At 35.5% G+C, this 18906-nt stretch overlaps 4 protein-coding genes across 4 annotated transcripts; 2 read left to right on the plus strand and 2 right to left on the minus strand.

Annotated features, from left to right (window-relative positions):
* Positions 1-3766: 3766 nt before the first annotated feature.
* LOC146996804 (uncharacterized) lies at positions 3767-7590 on the plus strand. The gene is made up of 8 exons (XM_085818686.1): positions 3767-3857; positions 3940-3987; positions 4098-4178; positions 4266-4322; positions 4415-5122; positions 6439-6744; positions 6837-7186; positions 7272-7590. Exons 1-8 carry the CDS (start codon positions 3825-3827, stop codon positions 7585-7587), a joined length of 1899 nt encoding a protein of 632 aa, XP_085674812.1. The 5' UTR covers positions 3767-3824; the 3' UTR covers positions 7588-7590.
* Positions 7591-7661: 71 nt separating this feature from the next.
* On the plus strand, positions 7662-10394 carry LOC118182680 (uncharacterized). The gene is made up of 8 exons (XM_085818687.1): positions 7662-7801; positions 7888-8146; positions 8252-8578; positions 8680-8976; positions 9069-9313; positions 9393-9480; positions 9560-9851; positions 9953-10394. The coding sequence occupies exons 2-8, from the start codon at positions 7913-7915 to the stop codon at positions 10240-10242; spliced, it is 1773 nt and encodes a 590-aa protein (XP_085674813.1). The 5' UTR covers positions 7662-7801; positions 7888-7912; the 3' UTR covers positions 10243-10394.
* Positions 10395-11947: 1553 nt separating this feature from the next.
* On the minus strand, positions 11948-14458 carry LOC118188746 (uncharacterized protein F54H12.2-like). Its single transcript, XM_085819676.1, has 2 exons — positions 13484-14458; positions 11948-12070 (listed from the first exon to the last, which is right to left on the minus strand). Exons 1-2 carry the CDS (start codon positions 14456-14458, stop codon positions 11948-11950), a joined length of 1098 nt encoding a protein of 365 aa, XP_085675802.1.
* A 2655-nt stretch (positions 14459-17113) lies between these two features.
* Positions 17114-18440, minus strand: LOC146996805 (uncharacterized). The gene is made up of 3 exons (XM_085817902.1): positions 18368-18440; positions 18057-18200; positions 17114-17960 (listed from the first exon to the last, which is right to left on the minus strand). The coding sequence occupies exons 1-3, from the start codon at positions 18392-18394 to the stop codon at positions 17124-17126; spliced, it is 1008 nt and encodes a 335-aa protein (XP_085674028.1). The 5' UTR covers positions 18395-18440; the 3' UTR covers positions 17114-17123.
* Positions 18441-18906: the final 466 nt, after the last annotated feature.

Consider the following 18906-nt stretch of genomic DNA (forward strand, 5'->3'; position numbering starts at 1 on the left):
CCTTCAATTCGTGTACTGGGTTTCCTTAAATCCATCCATGTTAACAATATTTATCTTCTTTAATTAATGACATTAATTCCATTTAAATTTTTCCCAAAGTTTCCAGTCTATTATTTTCATTTTTCCCGTTTCAGCATAGCTTGCCTCAAGAGAAGGTGTTACGTCAGTTAGAATTCCATGCGAATATGACCATTGCTTCTCCCAGTTTTGCAAACGTTTTAATTTTGAAGATGTGGAGCTTATATCTATTCCCTGTCCAAAACGATATAGTGTTATTTTGTGTTTTATGATATAGGCTAATCTAAGTACAGCTTCCTGTACAGTTTTAAATATGATACTTTTTATCATATTTTGCGAAGTTTAAATTTTTAACAGGCCAGTAACGCAGAAAACTTTAATTAGTAAATACCGTATAACTCCAATTATCCGAATCAATTGGGACTAGACCCAATTCGGATAATCAAAAATTATGATAATTGGATTTCTTCCGAAGAAAGAGTCTACGTACACTCTAATTAATTACTGTATATACTGTATGTTGAAATTGGGAGAAAAAACTATTTTTAAAGAAAAAGAGGTTTTAATTAATTAAAATCAAAAGGCAACACTTTTACATATATATTATATAGCGTACTAGATGAACTTACAAGTGCTGTAAGTCATGCTGAATAACTAGGTCAGAGTAAACTGTTTGAGAGACACTGTGCTTGCACTTAAAATTTCTTAGCCAACAGTTACTTGCTGAAAAACCAAGCTTCCGATTTGGTTCTTCAACCTTTAAAACTTAGATCTTAAGTTTTTCACAAAAACTCGGACCCGAAACTGGGTTTCCCATAGAACGTTGCTGCAAAAACCACTTGAAAATGACATCTTCTAAATTCTTGCTTGTTGCTGCCCTCATTGATTTTCTTGAAGATCAAGCAGTGATATGAAGTTTAAAAGTGAAAGTTTGCTCCTTTTAATATCTGAAATCGTTGATTGTCCAACACTATGTTTCCGTCGTTATTTTCTTCATAAATTCTAAAAGCGATTCAGATAGTCGAAGCTCGGATAATTGGAGTTGTACTGTACCTCCTTTAGGCTACTAGAGAAATTTAAGTGAAAATTCAATTCATAATATTTAACCAAACATGCTTGAAATTATTTTTCAGAACTACTTGATCTGAATCACTTAATCCAAAGCATAAATCTTGATTCTAATAATCACCTATAAATATAAAAATACATAAAATAATAATCATACAAACATTTCTTGAAGCTTCTATGAAATATAAAAATTCTGAAATTTTTCCGCGTAGTTTTTGTACAATTTCTGTCTGATTTTTCCCGAGTCGCTCTTGTGTTCTTTCAGCCATCTTTAATTTTCAGCGAATGAAGTATTTCTGAGGCATAGGATACGTTGAGTAACGAAAATGCTTTGATAAACCTTGCTTCTGTTTCAACGAAAAGGCTGTCATCCATACATTTATGCTCATTTTTGTTGATTTTTTTAAACATTTTGTTATTGATTTTCTTTATTTAGTTGAATTCATTTGTCAAATTCGAACCGTAATTTTACGGAAAACACTTTAAGACGATTTAAATTGTTAACAGTTTGAACTCACTGAAAACCTTTTCTAGGAAATTCCATTTTAAAGTTTAACTTTCGTGTGTTTCTTATAAGATGCTTCATGTCAAAATTGCTGTAGCCTTGAGCCCTACATTATTTTATCAGTTTCTTCAACTTCAATCGTTTGAGAATATTGCTACTTCAAAATTTATGAAATGCAATTTATCCTTTGTTTATATTGGATAGAAATAACTTATTTTTTAAATGTGCTAAATTTAAGGTATCAACATATAATTTAGCTTTATTTTTCTGTTGAATAAAATTAATATTAAGTCGTATTTTGCATTAAATACTATTAAGTTTCCATTAAGAAATTCTTTACAAAGTATGCCCTATCTTAAGAAGAAAGTTATCGCAGAGCACCTTGTGTGTTCAAACAGACTAACAACAAATCGATTCTGAGAATTATAATTAACTTTAAGTAGTGTAATTCAGATAACGAACTTTAATGTTGGCTTTAATTATTCGAAGTCCATCTTGGGAATACGCTGCAGTTTCTGTAATTTTAGAAAAGCGATTTATTGCCATTTAATTGAGCTGAAATTTAAAACGATAATTCACTTCATTAGCGAAGTAAATTTTCACAATTTGTTCTAACGTCTTAGAAAGTTCCAAATAAAAATGATAATATTTATTTTCAGACTTTATAATAAGAGATAATAAGAGATATATTTAAATAGTTGACAGTAATTGTCATTTTGGGTAATTGCTAAAACTTTCAAAAACCCGGGAAAATTAATGATATGTATCGATTAATAAAATGTAATATTAACCAAATTTCATTTTAATTTTGCTTAAAACTTATTAAAAGAATTTAATATAGACAATAACTTATCCTCAGCATTTCGCGAAGCAGGATAGTAAATTAGGTGCATTTTTTCAACATTAGAATAAACTCAAACAGGCGCAAAAGATATTGAATTGAATGTTTTCTCAATAATTATTCTTTATGCATGGCTTACCGAAAGACCCCGAGATTTTTTCTCTGTTTATACAAAAACTCTCCTCATAAAATACTATTTTTTATAAAATAAGTATGTCAAAAATATAAAATGTGATAATGTCATAAATTGTGCATTTTTACTTTTCTAGTGTTCATATTTCAACATTAGTTGAATTTATTAATTTTAATTCTGGGCAACTTTATACTCAAACTGAAGCCCATCATTAACTATATGATGAAGCTCAACAACGGTAACTCAATCCAGCTATAAATTATAGCGTAGGAATTGACTGCAGAAGATTTTATGTTATTTATCCTAATACAACGAAAATAATGCGCCAATTTCCTAATGTGCTCCAAGAAGGCCTCTTTTCTGAGGAAGCTAGCCGTTGTGTGTTTTGTGACAATATAAATAAACTAATCCAAATTAAATATCCACTAGGAGTAGTAAGCGCAGGTACTCGGTAGGCGGAAGTGACGTCACAGAAAAGGGGCGTGGTCGCCGCCATCTTGAATCACGTGACAACCGGAAATGACGTAGATGGAAGGAATGACATCATCAAAGTTTCGTTTTGATTCTGTGGCAACGATTTTATGTCTCAAAGTTTTTATTTTTTGTGGCAACGAACATATATTTTTAGGTTTTATGGCAACAGTATCTTGAACTACGTGTTTGGAATGACATCACTTTTAATTTATTATTTTTAATTATTTGACATGTGATTAATTATTTTTAACTATTTAGTATGTCATTAATTTTAATTATTTACTCTTTTTAAAAAGTATTTTAATTATTTACTACGTTATTATTTTAATTATTACCTTTAATTAAATTTTATTGAATTTTAAAAATAGCTCCACGAGCGGGATTCGAACCTGCAAACTTTAGTTTGGAAGGCGATTTCCCTAACCAGCATGCCAGCGAGACCTTACAAACTAGGTCACATTATCGCGTTGAGTAGAAAAACAACCATGACGTCAGGAGGCTGGGGGAAACAGGCAAACATCATCTCTTTCACGTTGCAGCCTGTCGAAACCGCTTCACGCTTTCTACATCCGCCGTGGCGAAAGTATACAATCTTAACAACCAATCAGATTCTCACTAATATTTTCTATCTTATTTCAGCCAATCAGCGTGTTTGTTTCTTATACATCGCCTATATATTCGCTCGCGTTGACGAATGCAATCATTTCTACTGTGGTTGTTGCTGAGCGAACGTTCTCTTGCCTTTTTGTGATTTTCTTTTGCGCCATTTTCATTTTATCTATACGATGTCTGCTAAACGAGTTTTTTCTGCATCTAATGTAAGTATATTTTTGCTTCTACTTTATTTTTAGATTACCATTTTTAAACACGTTATTTATTCTACTTTTTTTTAATTGTTAGGTGTTATTTGAAGATTCTGATTGTCCTTTCCGTGATTCTGATGACGATGTAAGTTTTTACACGTATTTTCGTAGCGTACTTTTTTTTTTTTTTTTTCTGAATGTATTTTACCATTTGAGCTTATTTTATTTTGAATGAATCCACTTTTATTTTGATAGTTATTAGATGAAGTGGATCATATTTTCATGGAAAATCCCCTGATTTTGCCCCTGTACTATCATGTGGGTTCCGGATTTGAGGTAAATTTTCGTTTCGTTATGATTCTGTTAGAATATTTTTATAGAACTAGAAAATGAATTTATTTATTTTTATTTATTTATTTTTAGACTTCTTCCTCATCAGCTCATGGCCTTGTGTATATAGCTGCTTCGAATGAACGATCGGTATATATTTTTCTTTTCTTGCATGATTTATTAAAATAATGTATTTTGAAAATGTTTGATTATTACTGAAACTTATTTATTTTTTTTTCCAGATTGATGAGGCGATTGTACTCACGGAGAAGTCTCGTAGACGAAACCATAAATATCAGGCCGAGGAGATTACCTTCCGGGCCAGTATAGATATGGAACGGCTGCCTCAGAACTTGCAAGGCATCGCGATGGTCCGAATTCCTGACACCGTCCGGGAGTTGTTTGAGCAACTTATTCGCCGGACAACAGCAAATCTGGGCCCATCAGACCTCATCCGATTCTGTATCCAAGCAGATGGGTTGGATAAGCCGATTAGCACGTCCCTGATGGTAGTTTCGACTTTAACAGTTGAAAAGATTCTGGCTGCCGTGATGAAAGTGTTGCAGTCTAAAGACAAAATTGAACTGGATACGGGATTTGCAGTTGATGTGATCACCATAAAACGCCCTGTGGGTGCCGGACGAAATAGGAAAGTAGTCAACATCTCCATGGACAGACAGGATAAGAAATCTATTTTGTCTATTCCCTATGACGACGAAGGACTGTGTTGTGCCAAAGCAATTGTTTATGCGTTGGCCAATTTACATAAGGATACGACCGCCATCAATGCCATGAAAGATCGTCGCCAACCAGCCCTCGTGAAACCTGCAAAGGAACTTCATATGGCTGCGGATGTGCCTCTAGGCCCCTGCACGTTTGCGGAGATAGCCATATTTGAAGACCACCTAGACGTGCAGATTGCCGTCTTTTCTTCGGAAAACTTGAACCGAGTAAGTCATTATTTTTATCTCAAGATATTTCTGTTTTTTAAATGTTCATACCTACAAATATTTTTTCTATATGTTTTCATATCGTAACTTGATTTTAGTTCTTTTATAATTTGTGGCTATATGATAAAAATTTATTTGGGTACATGAATAATTTTTAAAAAATACTTCTTAAAAATACTTAAAAAAAATATCAGTTTTCAACGCACTGAAAAATTAAATTACTAGCAGAGTTTATGATCATTTCGTTGTTTCCATAGAGAAAAGTTTTTCGTTTAGAAGTTAAAAAAAATTATAGACAAAATTAATAAATTTTTATTTTTAGATTACTTTAAATTGTTAGATTAACTTTATATTTTATGCATGTAAGCAATTCATTTCCACGTTAAAAAAAAGATAACTTGAAATACTGAATACATAGTAAATTTTCTAGATTGTGTTACATTTTTTAGATTATTTTTATGTATGAAATTTATTTAGATGCTAAAAACATAAATTGAAAAATTTTTAGATTAATTTTACATTTAACATAAAATTTATATTTTATGCATGCATTTCTTTAGACGCTAAAAATATGTCTTATAAAAATGCATGGTGAATTTTTGAATTACTCTAAATTTTAAGATTATATTTTATGCGTTTTCACGCATAAAATCCATGAATGTATGCAGTTCGCTTCGATGTTAAAAAATATACCTTGTAAAAATTAATTAGATTTTAGTTTACTTAAAATTGTTAGATTAATTTCTTATTTTATGTATGCAATTCGTTAAAACTTTCACTTTTAAAAATTTTTATTTTTAGAATACTTTAACTTTTTAGATTTTATTTACATGTATGCACAAAGGCAATTCGTTTCTATGTTAAAAATATAATTTGCAAAAAGTTAACATTTAGGCATATATTTCTGATCATTTAAATGTTAAAACTTTAACTTGTAAAACTGAATGCATGGCGAACTTTTTAGATTGCGTTAAATTTTATGTATACATGCATGCATGTATGCGTTTCGCTTCGATGTTAAAAATATGATTTGTAAAAAAAAATGCATGAAGAATTTTTTATTTTTAGATTCATTTTATGCATGCACACAATTCATTAAGATGTTAAAACTAAACTATAAAAAAAATGAATTCACGATGAATTTTTTCTTGTTTTACTTTAACATATATGCATGTAATTACTTTCGATGTTAAATGCATTAGGAATTTTTAGATCGCTTTATGTATGCAATTAAATGTTAAAAACTGGTTTTACTTTGATTTTTGGAATTCAAGAGAATTTTTTTTTTTGTTTTGTTTTGTTTTGCTGTATCTTAGGTGGTGTACAAAGGAAGAGAGAGGGCACAACGGATCAATTTGTGGCTTCACGATGGACATTATGATGTCATTAAGCCCCTGAAAGGGTTTTTTGGTAGCAACCATTATTGCACAGCATGTGAAAAGCCGTATGATCATCCGGAAAGCCATAGATGTGCCAATGCGTGCGCTATATGCCTAAGGACTGATTGCTTTCCAGGCCAGCCCCAACGATGCCCGGACTGTGACCGTCTCTGCCGATTCGATGCCTGTTATGCAGCACACAAAGCCCTCACTGGAAACCAAGAGTTTTCACTTTGCGATAGGGTAAGTGTTTTGAAAATATATCTTAATGATCAAAGTTATTTATCATATAATTTTCTCAAAATTGTTATGTTAAAAAATTATTGTCGTTACAGGTATACCAGTGCAGGGACTGCTGCCAAGTGATCCGGAGACGGGATTGCCCTAAAGAGTTGCATAAGTGCGGTACCACCAAATGTCCGTCTTGCGTCCAGTTTGTCGTGGCTGCTGAGCACCGTTGCTATTTGCGACGTGTTGCCCCGAAGAAGTCCGAGGATAAGCTCATCTTTTTTGACTTTGAAACGGACCAGTCTTCGGGGGAGCATCTTGTGAATTTCGCGGTGGCTCAGTATGCCGACGGCACAGAAAAAGTGTTTCCAGGATACGCGGCATGCCGAAACTTCTGCGCCTGGCTGTTTACCCCACAACACAAGGGCTTCACCGCCGTGGCTCATAACATGAAAGGGTAAGTTAAAAATACCATAGTTTGCATGCTTTTTAAGTACGACTATTTTTTCAATATTATTCATGTTTTTTTTTTTTACTTACAGGTTTGACGGACAGTTCGTGATGGCCTGGCTCCTAGAACAAGGCACAGCGCCGGAGGTGATCCCTAACGGGTCTATGATCATGAGTGTAAGACACCCCAGTCACATTCGGGTCATAGACTCGTTAAACTTTTTACCGATGGCGTTGGCCAAACTACCGGGGTGCTTCGGTCTCAGCGAGTTAAAGAAAGGATACTTCCCTCATCTCTTTAACTCGAGGGAAAACCAGAGTTATGTCGGACCGCTACCGGACTCCCCACTATTACAGCCCGGATACCATGAGCACTTCAGCCCGACAAGCATTTCTGTCCTGGCATGAAGCACACAAGGGCAATGTGTTTAACTTTCAAGATGAGATGCTGGCCTATTGCAGGTATGATTTTTCCTTTTTTCTTGCTTTAATTTTATATTTTATGTTTCGTATATTTAACATTTTCTTTTTATATTCATATATCGGACGTGGATATTCTTCGCCGCTGTTGTCTCTAGTTTCGAGCCCAGTTTTTGGATGTGGCGAATGTGGATCCATTCCAGTAAGTTATTTTCTCATTCTGTTCTAATCATGTTTACAATTATGTTATGTTTAGTGTCTCATACCATCCTTTTAATTTCTTTTCAGATACGTGACCATTGCGTCAGCCTGTATGGCAACGTATCGGAGTGGCCACATTCAGCTCAACACGATTGCCATGGTGTCCACACACGGCTACGTCAACTCAACGAATTACAGCCCTGATTCGATCCGGTGGCTAGACTTTGTTGCTGCTTCGGAAGGCATTGCCATTCAACATGCGTTCAATGGTTCCGGAGAGCACAGAATCGCGTTAATCTCGGTAGACGGTTTCTGCCAAGCAACTCAAACCGTCTATCAGTTTCAGGTAAGACTCAAACCGTCTTTTTCTATGTGATTCTTTTTTAATGATTTTACACTTTTAATGTTAATTTACATGTGGAACACTATTAATATATTTGTATTATTTTAGGGCTGTTTCTTCCACGGGTGTAGTTCCTGTTATGACGGTGATGTCATTCATCCACTAAAAGGGGTTTCCATGACAACGTTGCGAGAGAAAACGGAAGAGACCACACGAAAGCTTCGCACCCAGGGTTTCCACGTCATAGAAATGTGGGAGCATGAGTTTCAGAGAGAAAAAGAGGAAAATCCGGATCTCCAAGCTTTCCTGGAGCAACACCATCTGAGGGACCAGCTTAATCCTCGAGACTCATTTTTCGGAGGACGGACCAATGCCCTCAAATTGTTCCACGAGGGAGAAGCTAAATATGTGGATTTCACATCCCTCTATCCATGGGTTCGTACTTTTTTTTATTATTTTAAAACCTTTTCATGGCTGATGTGTTTTTTCTGATTTTTATGTATGTTTTTTTTTTGACTTTTTGTTTTATTTCACAGGTGAACAAATATTGCGTCTACCCTGTAGGACATCCAACAATCATTACGGAAAGCTTTGGGGATATAGAAAATTACTTTGGACTTATCCAGTGCCGTGTGATTCCTCCTCGGAACCTCTATCTCCCGGTACTGCCCTATCGGTGTAGGAAGAAGCTCATGTTCCCCCTGTGTCGGACTTGTGCCTTTCTACAGTCTCAGTCTTCCTGTACCCACACAGACGATGAAAGAGCTCTTGTCGGAACGTGGGTATCGGAAGAAGTCAAGCTGGCGATAAAGAAAGGTTACCGCGTCACACATGTAAGTATTCAAAGATTATTTAAATTATTTGTCATAACCCAAATTTATTTAAAATCTTTTGTCATAACTGAAATTTATTCTTTATTTTCTAGATTTACGAAGTCTATCATTTCAAAGAATCGTCTACTTCCCTGTTTCGTTCCTACATTGATCTCTTTCTGAAGATCAAACAGGAAAGTAGCGGTTGGCCTTCGGAGTGTGTGACGCCTGAAGACAAATTAAAGTATATTCGCCAGTATGAAGAAAGAGAGGGAGTCAAGTTGGACGCTGGAAAGATTTCCAAGAACCCTGGGCGTCGACAAGTTGCCAAGTTGGCCCTAAACAGTTTCTGGGGCAGGTAAGATGAATTCTTTCGGACTTAAATTTTTTGTAAACATTTTTAATTCTTTGTGATTTATGTTGGATTTTTTTTTCAGATGGGGTATGAACGTCAACAAAGGACAGCTTACATATGTGCATACGGTGCCAGAATTTAATAAGATGTTGGCGGATCCTACTAAAACAGTAAGTTTCCTTACCGATTTTATTAATGTGTAAACTCAATGTATTTTGAGCTGTTAACTCATGACTCTTCTATTTTCAGATCAAAGATGTCTTTCTTCCCACGCCTGAGGTGGCTGCCATTTCCTGGGAGTCTGCGAAAGAGTTTGTGCCGCAGGATGCCTCGACCAACATTTTCCTAGCAACTTTTACGACAGCTTGGGCTCGTCTCAAGCTGTATAGTGAAATGGAGAAGCTGGGTCGAGATGTCCTGTACCACGACATAGACTCCATATTATATGCCTCAAATGGAAGAAATGATCCCCCGTTAGGAAATTTTCTTGGAGAGTTCACGGATGAACTGGATGGAGATGTCATTAAAACCTTCGTCTCTGGTAAGGACCTTTAAAAAGTTCTTTATTTAATGTGTACCAAAAATGTTTAATGCATGTTTTTTATTATTATCTCTTTTTCTCATGATCTTTTATTTTTTCAGGATGTCCGAAAAACTATGCTTATCAGACGGCCACTGCGAAAACCTGCTGCAAAGTCCCAGGATTTTCATTGAATTTCCGGAATTCTCAGTTGCTGAATTTTGAAAGTATGAAACGGTTGGTCTGCAGCCTCGACCGAAGTGAGATCATCTCTCTCCACAACCCCTCCAAAATCACCCGAGAAGCGAAGAGAAGAAAGGTGATGAATAAACCCGAGACAAAAATGTACAGAATTGTATTAGACAAACGGGTAATTCAAAAAGACTTGAGCACATTGCCGTATGGTCATTAGTGTATTGAAGAACTTTTTATGTTTATGTTAGAACCTTATATGAAAATGAAATTTTGTATGTAAATATATATATATATATATGCGCAGAATCATTCATTTGTATGTGTATAAAAGAAAACTTATTTAGAAAAAAAAATAAACAGAAGTTTGAATGATAAAATTGTGTTTTTCTTATTTGAAAGGATTTCATGAAAGGTAAGTTTTTCCTAGAAAATAATTGTCATATTTTATTTTCAAAAATTATGTTAACTTAATTAGAAAGAAATACAACACCAATGATCAGCCATTACATTTATTCACGTATCATTACAATTTCAGCCATAGTTTGGAAGATGCGTTTCTTTTAGGTCTAGCATACATAGTTTTTACATTCATTAAATGTTTGTTTTTCACAAAGTCTTGAGGAAAGTTGTTAACATTCAGTACATTTTTAAACTGTTCAAAGGCAAAAGGTTTTTGAGTTCTATTTCTCAACAGAAAGTTTATCAACTGAACAATGTCAGAGCCAGAAAACACATGATCATCCAGAATGAGTTCTTTATTCTGTGTCCAGGAAATCTGATGCTCTTTTAGAAAATCTATTATTTTCTGTGCCGTTCTTTTCTGCTTCACAGGAACTGTTTGCATAATTTCTTTTTCTATATCTTTCTCAGAACGTTGTTCAGGCGGTTGTTCTTCGGAAGTGTTCACATGAGGAAATGTAACATACTTTTGCAGAACCTGGATGTACAATTTAGACTTTTCTTCATCGTCCATTTTCTTTTTTAAGATGTTTCGAATTTGTGTGTCTAAATCACTCAAATGTTCATCTTCAAATTGCTGCATACGATACAGGGGTACCAGCGCAAATTTCTTACTGTGTTCAATGGATAAGGGAGGATAAGACACTGACTGCTGCAGGAATCAGGAAAGATAGGAAACCGTCACCTTTTTGAACCAAAAGACGTCTTTTCTTAAAAAGAGGTACTTTTTTGTCCGCTAGTTTTCTTAAAGTTCTTTTAAAAGGGGCGAGTCGATTTTTGACCCGTTTGGTGATGGGTACGTTTCCTTTTAGAAGATTTAAAACACACTCACAAACTGATTTTATGAGATGATTCGGACACTTTTTCAGTACAGCTGCTTTTATTCGACTTTTTCCTAATAGTTTTAGATAATCCACATCCTTCAGATGAGACATTCTGATGACAAATGAGCTCTTTTTCTTGCATACTTTCTTTTATATAGGTAGCAAATGCAGCCGCTTTGTTTAAAGCACAACGATTAAATCCTTTTGCATGAATCGAACATGTTAAAGAACTTTTCTTTTTTAAATTCTCTATCTTAGGACAGTCTAGATTTATGATGTCTCTACATAATAAATTTTCTAAAAATAATTTCTTTTCTAATCCTTTCACGTATATGACAGAATAAATAGATGACAAATATTGCAAAATAATACGAAGATGAGTATAAGGTAATATACCCTCACTCCAATTCACATGATGACGATTTCTTGTGACCCAAGCAAAACACTTTTGCTGAGATCGTGATAATGTTTTCCAAGGCTCAGGAGGTAAAAATGACCAGCAACTGTGATATCCTTCATGCACGGAGTAAAAAGCTAATTCTTTAACAATGTAATAATGAGGCATCCACTGAAAACCTTCGAAATCGATCACGATGGGAGAAGACATGTTAGCCATTCGACGTCTCAAACTGAAATGAACTATCGGGGCTGGTAGACATAGTATTTATCCCCAGGAAAGATGCCTGTACGAAGGCGAAGCGTTTCACTTGTTTCAGGTCGTAAATCAATCAACAAGTAGCTAAATGGAGTTGAAGTAGCATCCTGAAAAATTTCTTGAAAGGCCTTTACTTTTCCGGGGAACATTTGTCTAGCTAAATGCATAATTTGACTTTTATCTCTAGGATTTTTGTATATAACAAGGTAATGGGAATTTAAATGAATATTTCTCATCTCCTTGCCTTGGTGGAAAAGATTTTGTGTTATAAAAACGACTGAAAGGTTTCGGTGATGACTTCCTTTTGTAAAAAGTTTGCTTAAGCGAGTATCACTTGCTAATTCAGACATTAAATCGTCTATGATAATTAAAGCATTTTGAAGAGTCTGCAGGTAATCCTTCTTCAAAATTTACGTTTTTCATGGAATTAAAAAGAGGTTGATAACTTCCGTAGCAATAAATAATATTGGTCGGCATGGGATGGAACATTTTATGATCTATCAATTTCTTCACAAAAAATGTTTTTCCCGAACCGGTAGGTCCGCTCAGAAGACAAGTAGAAGGATGTACGAACTTGGGCAGTTCCATTTTTGGAAATGACAGCATGTTAAGAAAACACTGACTTTTATACTTTATCGAAAATCCTTTTGCATGAGACATTTATTCATTTTGTTTAAATAAGTGTAGAAACAAGAAACACAAGAGACATTTTTACAAATTAAAACAACTTTATTTTTTAAAAATCATATTTACACCATATCTTTTTTTGACAAATTGAAATATTTGGAAATCATGATTCTTCCCATCTAAGGGTGATACAATGAGTTCCATACAGAGTCCTTGACAGCGTTTAATAATGAAATAAATACAATAATGTCCACATACATTAGAAGTTAAACTCTGAAGCGAAATCTTTTTCCAGCAAACATGACGATATTTCTTGACAAAGAATGTGATATCTTTTCCATATACTTCAGGCGGGAGTCCATAAGAGTCAAAAAATTCCAGAGTCTGTTTGTCTGCAATGTAGACAGCTAGCCAATGAGTTCCTTTTTCATCATGTTTATCCGTATTGAGCACCAGTGCACAGGGAAAACTTTGAATCGCAGGTATTTTATCACAAGGAAAAACACCCGCATAATATCTCAAAGAAATAGGATCTCGAGATAAGATTTGATGAATCTGTGATGAATTCATCAGTTTCCAAAATCGTACAGAATATTTCGAGCTTTATTGATTTCTATCAAATTTTCAAATTCAGCGTACACTAATAACGAAACAGTTTGTTGTAAGGGAGTCCCAAATTTTATTTCTAATCTTAAGTTGCTGTGTCGAACTAGATTTAAATGAGAGCCATCACAAAGGTCAGGTGACAGGTCGAAGCGAAATAAGGAATATCCTTTTGAAAATTCTGATCTTGAAAGGTAAAGTCCTCTGTCGTCTGCATTCATAAATAAATTCTGATAAGCTCGTATGAAATGATTTTTGTCAAAATTAGGCTGAAGAGGATTATGAGGTACCGGTTGCCCGTCCACATAAACGCCGATAAAGTTCATATTATAATGCTTGAATTCAAAAGGAGACTTTTTATAGTTTCCGTTAAAGGCATCATTATCGACACATGCCACCACAATACGATTAGGCATTTGACCTATGAAAATATTGTCTTGAATAAAACTCATATTTCCCGTTGGAATGGAATAGGCTTTGCAGAGCACTCTATTAATGGGATATTTGGCTGTTGATTTTTCTAGGCTTTTGGCATGTCCTAGCACAACACCTGGGCTGACTCTCACTTTGCGTACAAACAATGAAGCTTGTTCGAGTAAAACTTTAAATTCACCTTCGCCCAATAAACAAAATTCAGGTTTGCTGCGTATGAGTTTAATTTTCATATCCACCATATTCAGCAAAAGTCTTTCCTGATGAAACATATCCAAGTGCAATCGGCCAATCATATCGACCGAAGCACTCAGTTTAAACAATTCTGCTCGTTGGTTGAATCCTTCATTCGGCTGAGTGTCTTGAATATCAAAAACGTTCATACGTCCTGCTGTATCTTTGAAAAACAATTCTGATGACAGTTGAGACGTTTTCGTATCAAAACCATGATTCAATAATTTTTCTATCATGGCTCTGTAAGGATACGTGTTATTACTGGTGGAAACGAGTCTTTCATTTAAGCTAATATCCACTTGAGAAAACATAGAATGTAAAAAGAGATTGACAGGTCCCACTTTACTTTCAGCCGTGATTGGCTTGCCATCATTTTTTAAAATTTTCACTTTGACGTAGAGTTGTGTCTGTGATAAGTCTAGGTAGTCGTCTCCGCTTCCAGAAACATTGAACTCGACAGGACTTCCTTCCGATACATTGGCTAATGGATGAAATTCAACCCACTGACCTTTTTCGATAACTGTTTGTGTGGGAGGTAACGAAAATAAATCCAATTCGGATTTTGCGCATTCCGGAGAATCTTTTAACAGAAAAGCCATTACGAGTCAAAAATATCACGTCGTTGCACCTTCCTGGCTTTAGACGAAATGAAGTGTTTGGGGGTTTTGCGCTTCCTTTTAAACCTTCCGTGACCAATCATCTCATCTGCTTTTTGAACTGCTTTCCTCGCTAATTTTTTGCCAGCTTCTTTAGATCTGGTTTTGAGGGAGACTTTAAAATTTTCTCCCGACAATACGTCGTTTGCAATTTGTGTTCCAGTCCGCAAGGCTTCTTTTCCGACTGTTTTGGCTCCACTCATCAAAAAAGGCATAGCACTGCGAAACAGCTTTGCAAAAAATCCACCAATATCATAACCTTTCTGTAAAATGGTTCCTTGATAGTAAGGTAATCCATTTCCAGTTTGAGCTAAATAATAATCTTCAAATTTTTTCGTGCAACACGTATAAGGCACTCGCATGTTTGATGGTTCTAATCTTGCATACACAATCCAAATGAAATCAATTTGCAAATGAAGGCTTCTTTTATAGAATTTGTCTCAGACGAAAATGCAGCACAAGAAATACTTTGCCTCTTTCGAATAGTACTAAATCTCCAGAGTGAAGTCTTATGTCAATATGTATAGTCTGAAAATGTTGACGGATAACTGGCAAGTAAAAGGGCCGGGGGTAATGAGCGTTTATGATGTCTCCGTCATTTCCTTCTACGGTGACAATTTTTAACAACGGGGCTTGTACATCTCCCACAATTTGAGGTTCTACGAGATCGCAATACACATACATGACAGGAAAAGATACTTTGGGATCGGCTACAAAAGGACTTTGTTCCAATCCTTTGTAAACACCCGGCTCGAACCCTAGAAGCTCCGCTAATCCTTCGTGAAGAATGACTTTGCAGTTTTCGTCGGTCTTAATGGTCACTGTTTTCGTAACAGGATGATAACTGAATTCAATCTTATTTTTATGGTAAGGTATTTTCATGGCTTTTAATAAATCTTGTATCGTTTCATAACATCCTGGAGGCACTCTTCGACCTTCTAATTTTCCATCACCCAAATCAAATCCAAATAAATAATTGTCTTTTCGGACATGTTATTTTATTTACCCTCACACATTATACCATGTGTGAGGGTAAATAAAGTCCACAAGAGATAACTCCCACTGACTATTTAAATCCATCGGAGTAGGAAGCTGAGTGGTAAATTGTGATATTTTGTTGTTTGGAAAAAAACGCATGGAGCTGTCGCTGATGAGTGTGATAAAGAAAGACATGTTTCGTTCAAATGACAGATAAGCAGAATGTACGGGCCTTTTATACCCTTCTCACATCCTCCACCCAAGCATTGAAGCTTTCGGGGTACCCCTGAAATTTCACAAAATATTCTATTTTCCCGCGACGTTTCCTCTTTCTTAAAACTTTTTCTACAGGATAATAACCAGAGTCCGAAACCTTTTGAAGTTCTTGTTTGTAAAACGTTCTATGTATAACTTCTCCTGCAAGATCTTTCAGTTTATAGACAACAGGAATTCGTCGAATAATTTTATAGATTGTAAAAATTTCTCGTGTCCAATTTTCTTCGTATCCTTTCTCAAAGACCATTTTTTCTCGGCTGATGCGTACCGTATCTCCAATCTTTAAATCTGAAGAAACAGGCACTTGTGCTGGTTGCTGTCCGTATAATGTTTTCCAAATTCTTTCTTGATTTTGTAGCGTAACGGATACAGGTTCTGTCTTAATACTACGATGCCATGTATGGTTATAACTGGATATCAACTTATCCATCACATCAATGTACTTTCGTGTATTCATTTCGGTAAAGTATTTCCACATTTTTGTTTTTAGAGTTCGATTAAATCGTTCTACGACAGAAGCTTTGGTTGTATTATGTGTCGTGAAAAAGCGAACGTTTCTCTTTTTCAAAAAATTTTGAACTTGTTTATTGGTAAACTCTTTCCCTGCATCTGTTTGTAATGATTCGGGTGTACGTTCCGAAAATATCTTTTCGAAAGCGGATTGGATGGACACAGATGTTTTATCTTTGAGAGAGATAGCCCAAGCGTATTTGGAAAGGATATCTATACAGGTCAGCAAATATTTATATCCATCATTAAAAGAGGCCAGGGATTGCATATCCACTAAATCAGATTGAAATTGCTCGTTTAAGCCTCCTACGATGACTCTGTTCCTGGGAAACGTGTGCCTTAAAGGCTTGTGCAAAGTATAAGAATCCTTGGTTTGCAACCATTTCTGGATGTCTTTTGTTTTTACGCGACCTTTTAAAGCACGATGCAAAGCAGCAACACCCCCGAAGCTTGCGGGGACCTGAGGATCCCGATAGGTCTGAGCCAGAGCTGCGTTCATTGCAACAGTTGTTATGATCTAAACGTACACTGATATTCATTTATATATGTTTAACTAAAACAGAAAAAAAGTTTACTAGTTTCACGTAGATTAAGATTCTAGAAACAGGTCTAAAAAACAAGAGAGAAAAATGAATGTTACTTAACATCTCAAAGTCTGAATAATGAATGATACATGTTTAAGAATAACAACACTATTTATACTCTATAAAAGTCAACAGGTATTTTGAAAATAATTTATGTGAGTAATCATTACAGATAAATTCTTTTAAATAAGGTCTGAACCTGGAGACAGTCATGAGATCGTTGTAAAATAAAATAACATTTATTGAGCATCCTAATTATTTTACAAATATTCATAGTATTCAATACCTAAGACACCATTGGTAGTACAAAATGTGTTTCTTACTTCATCGAGTACATCGTTTAAACACACAGATTTTAAAAAGTCCTTGGTAATGTAGTGAGCAGGTTTCACTAACATTAAATAGGATTCTTCACCCCAAATGTTTCCATAAAATTGCCTGGCGATGTCAACAGCATTGAATCTCAGAGCAATGGCATTCACAGTTTCTGTTTTATGAACGAGTTCTTCACAGTCTTTCAGCTGGTGATATTTCAGTTCGTCTTGTTGATTAAGAAGTTCTTCAAGTGACGTCTTTAGAATGGTTTGAAGTCGTGCTCTTCCCATAGAAATGTCAAAGGATTGGGGTAGATTTTCCTCTCTGACAGGTTCGTCGGATACGCTTTCGTAGGCTTCACAAAAGTTCATGTTTTGATAAACGAGGTTGGTGACAATATCGCTGATACGGCTAAAGTTGGACATCAATTCTTCCCACTGCGTCGTTGTAATGCTGAGGCTACGTTTTTCATCTCCTTGAGCAGAAAGTTGTTTCAGAGTGAAGTGGGAATCTTTATATGTGACTACAAAGTTCTTGGGCAACTCCAGATTCAGTGTCAGCAGGTCTGGTTCCTCCACTGTCATGTTGGTTGCGAGAACATTCAAACACCATGGCTCAAAATTCACTCCTCGTCTTGACGGATAGTAAGCTTTACCATATTTGGCATACTCTCGGATGTGCACAGTCACTTTTCCCTTGTAAATGCTGGGTCCCACAAAGACATTGTTTCCCATGTGAGTGAGCTCCTCTGGAATAGCGTCTTCGGTGAACAGTCCTTTGCGCTGAAAAAAAAAATTCAGTTAGTATAGAATACATTAAAAATGGGGTCACATACAATATCAACTTTGACGTATAAACTACGTTTCGCAAATACGTACTTTTTTCTCGAAATGGGTTGCTTCTTCAGCTTTTCTTTTGGCACAAGAGCTAGTTGATTCTCTGGGAACAACTAGGGTGCGGTCTTCATGGTTCAACACTTTATCGTTAAAAGACATAGGTTTTTTCTCAAACAAGTTTTCCATCTGAAAAAAAGTAAAGACAAATTAAGCACATATTGCAAATTCAACTCTTTTTTAAGTATAAAAGTATTTAAGTATAAAAATATTTTAAGTATAAAGTATTTTAAGTATAAAGTAAGTATTTAAAGATTAAAAATCTAAAAACAGTAACTTTTCAAAACGTTACTTACTTCTTTGTTGTTTCGTGCCTGATCCATTCGAAGCAGTGAAGAAAGATTGTCGAAGCAAAAGCAGGTACGTACACTCAGGGCGACAGGCAGGAAAAAAATGCGGAACGTTGCTCGGGATAACCTAATATCGGGTAGGAACTCTTTATTTCATCTCAACGGTGATTGGTTAAGAGACGGTGAGGTCATATTTCAAAGAATCTGATTGGTTCACAGAAAAGTATCCCTACACCTAAAGCGGAGGCATACAAAGGTGTGATACGACAGACGCCATTTTGTAAAATAACATGCCCCAACAAGAAATGGATGATGTCATTCCAAACACGTGGTTAAGAGCTCGTTGCCACAAACATAAAAAAATAGTGTCGTTGCCACAAAAAATAAAAACTTTGAAAAGATCGTTGCCACACCATAAAAAACGAAACTTTGATGATGTCATTCCGTCTACGTCGTTCCTTCCATCTCCGACACTTCCGGTTGTCACGTGATTCAAGATGGCGGCGACCACGCCCCTTTTCTGTGACGTCACTTCCGCCTACTGA

The sequence above is a fragment of the Stegodyphus dumicola genome, chromosome 6, assembly GCF_044657685.1.
Source record: "Stegodyphus dumicola isolate Sdum_Otavi_A_Nest chromosome 6, ASM4465768v1".
Classification (NCBI taxonomy): domain Eukaryota; kingdom Metazoa; phylum Arthropoda; class Arachnida; order Araneae; family Eresidae; genus Stegodyphus; species Stegodyphus dumicola.

Excerpts from the sequence above, each read along its gene's own strand:
- LOC146996804 (XM_085818686.1), top strand. The coding sequence starts at position 3,825 with ATGTCTGCTAAACGAGTTTTTTCTGCATCTAAT. Across the intron at positions 5,123-6,438 it reads CTTCGGAAAACTTGAACCGA|GTGGTGTACAAAGGAAGAGA; the intron begins GTAAGTCATTAT and ends GCTGTATCTTAG. Across the intron at positions 7,187-7,271 it reads GTGGCTCATAACATGAAAGG|GTTTGACGGACAGTTCGTGA; the intron begins GTAAGTTAAAAA and ends TTTTACTTACAG.
- LOC118182680 (XM_085818687.1), top strand. The coding sequence starts at position 7,913 with ATGGCAACGTATCGGAGTGGCCACATTCAGCTCAACACGATTGCCATG. Across the intron at positions 8,147-8,251 it reads AAACCGTCTATCAGTTTCAG|GGCTGTTTCTTCCACGGGTG; the intron begins GTAAGACTCAAA and ends GTATTATTTTAG. Across the intron at positions 9,314-9,392 it reads CTAAACAGTTTCTGGGGCAG|ATGGGGTATGAACGTCAACA; the intron begins GTAAGATGAATT and ends TTTTTTTTTCAG.
- LOC118188746 (XM_085819676.1), bottom strand. The coding sequence starts at position 14,458 with ATGGCTTTTCTGTTAAAAGATTCTCCGGAATGCGCAAAATCCGAATTG. Across the intron at positions 12,071-13,483 it reads TTTATGTGGACGGGCAACCG|GATGCTACTTCAACTCCATT; the intron begins GTACCTCATAAT and ends GAAATTTTTCAG.
- LOC146996805 (XM_085817902.1), bottom strand. The coding sequence starts at position 18,394 with ATGGATCAGGCACGAAACAACAAAGAA. Across the intron at positions 18,201-18,367 it reads AGGCACGAAACAACAAAGAA|ATGGAAAACTTGTTTGAGAA; the intron begins GTAAGTAACGTT and ends ACTTTTTTTCAG. Across the intron at positions 17,961-18,056 it reads CAACCCATTTCGAGAAAAAA|CGCAAAGGACTGTTCACCGA; the intron begins GTACGTATTTGC and ends TTTTTTTTTCAG.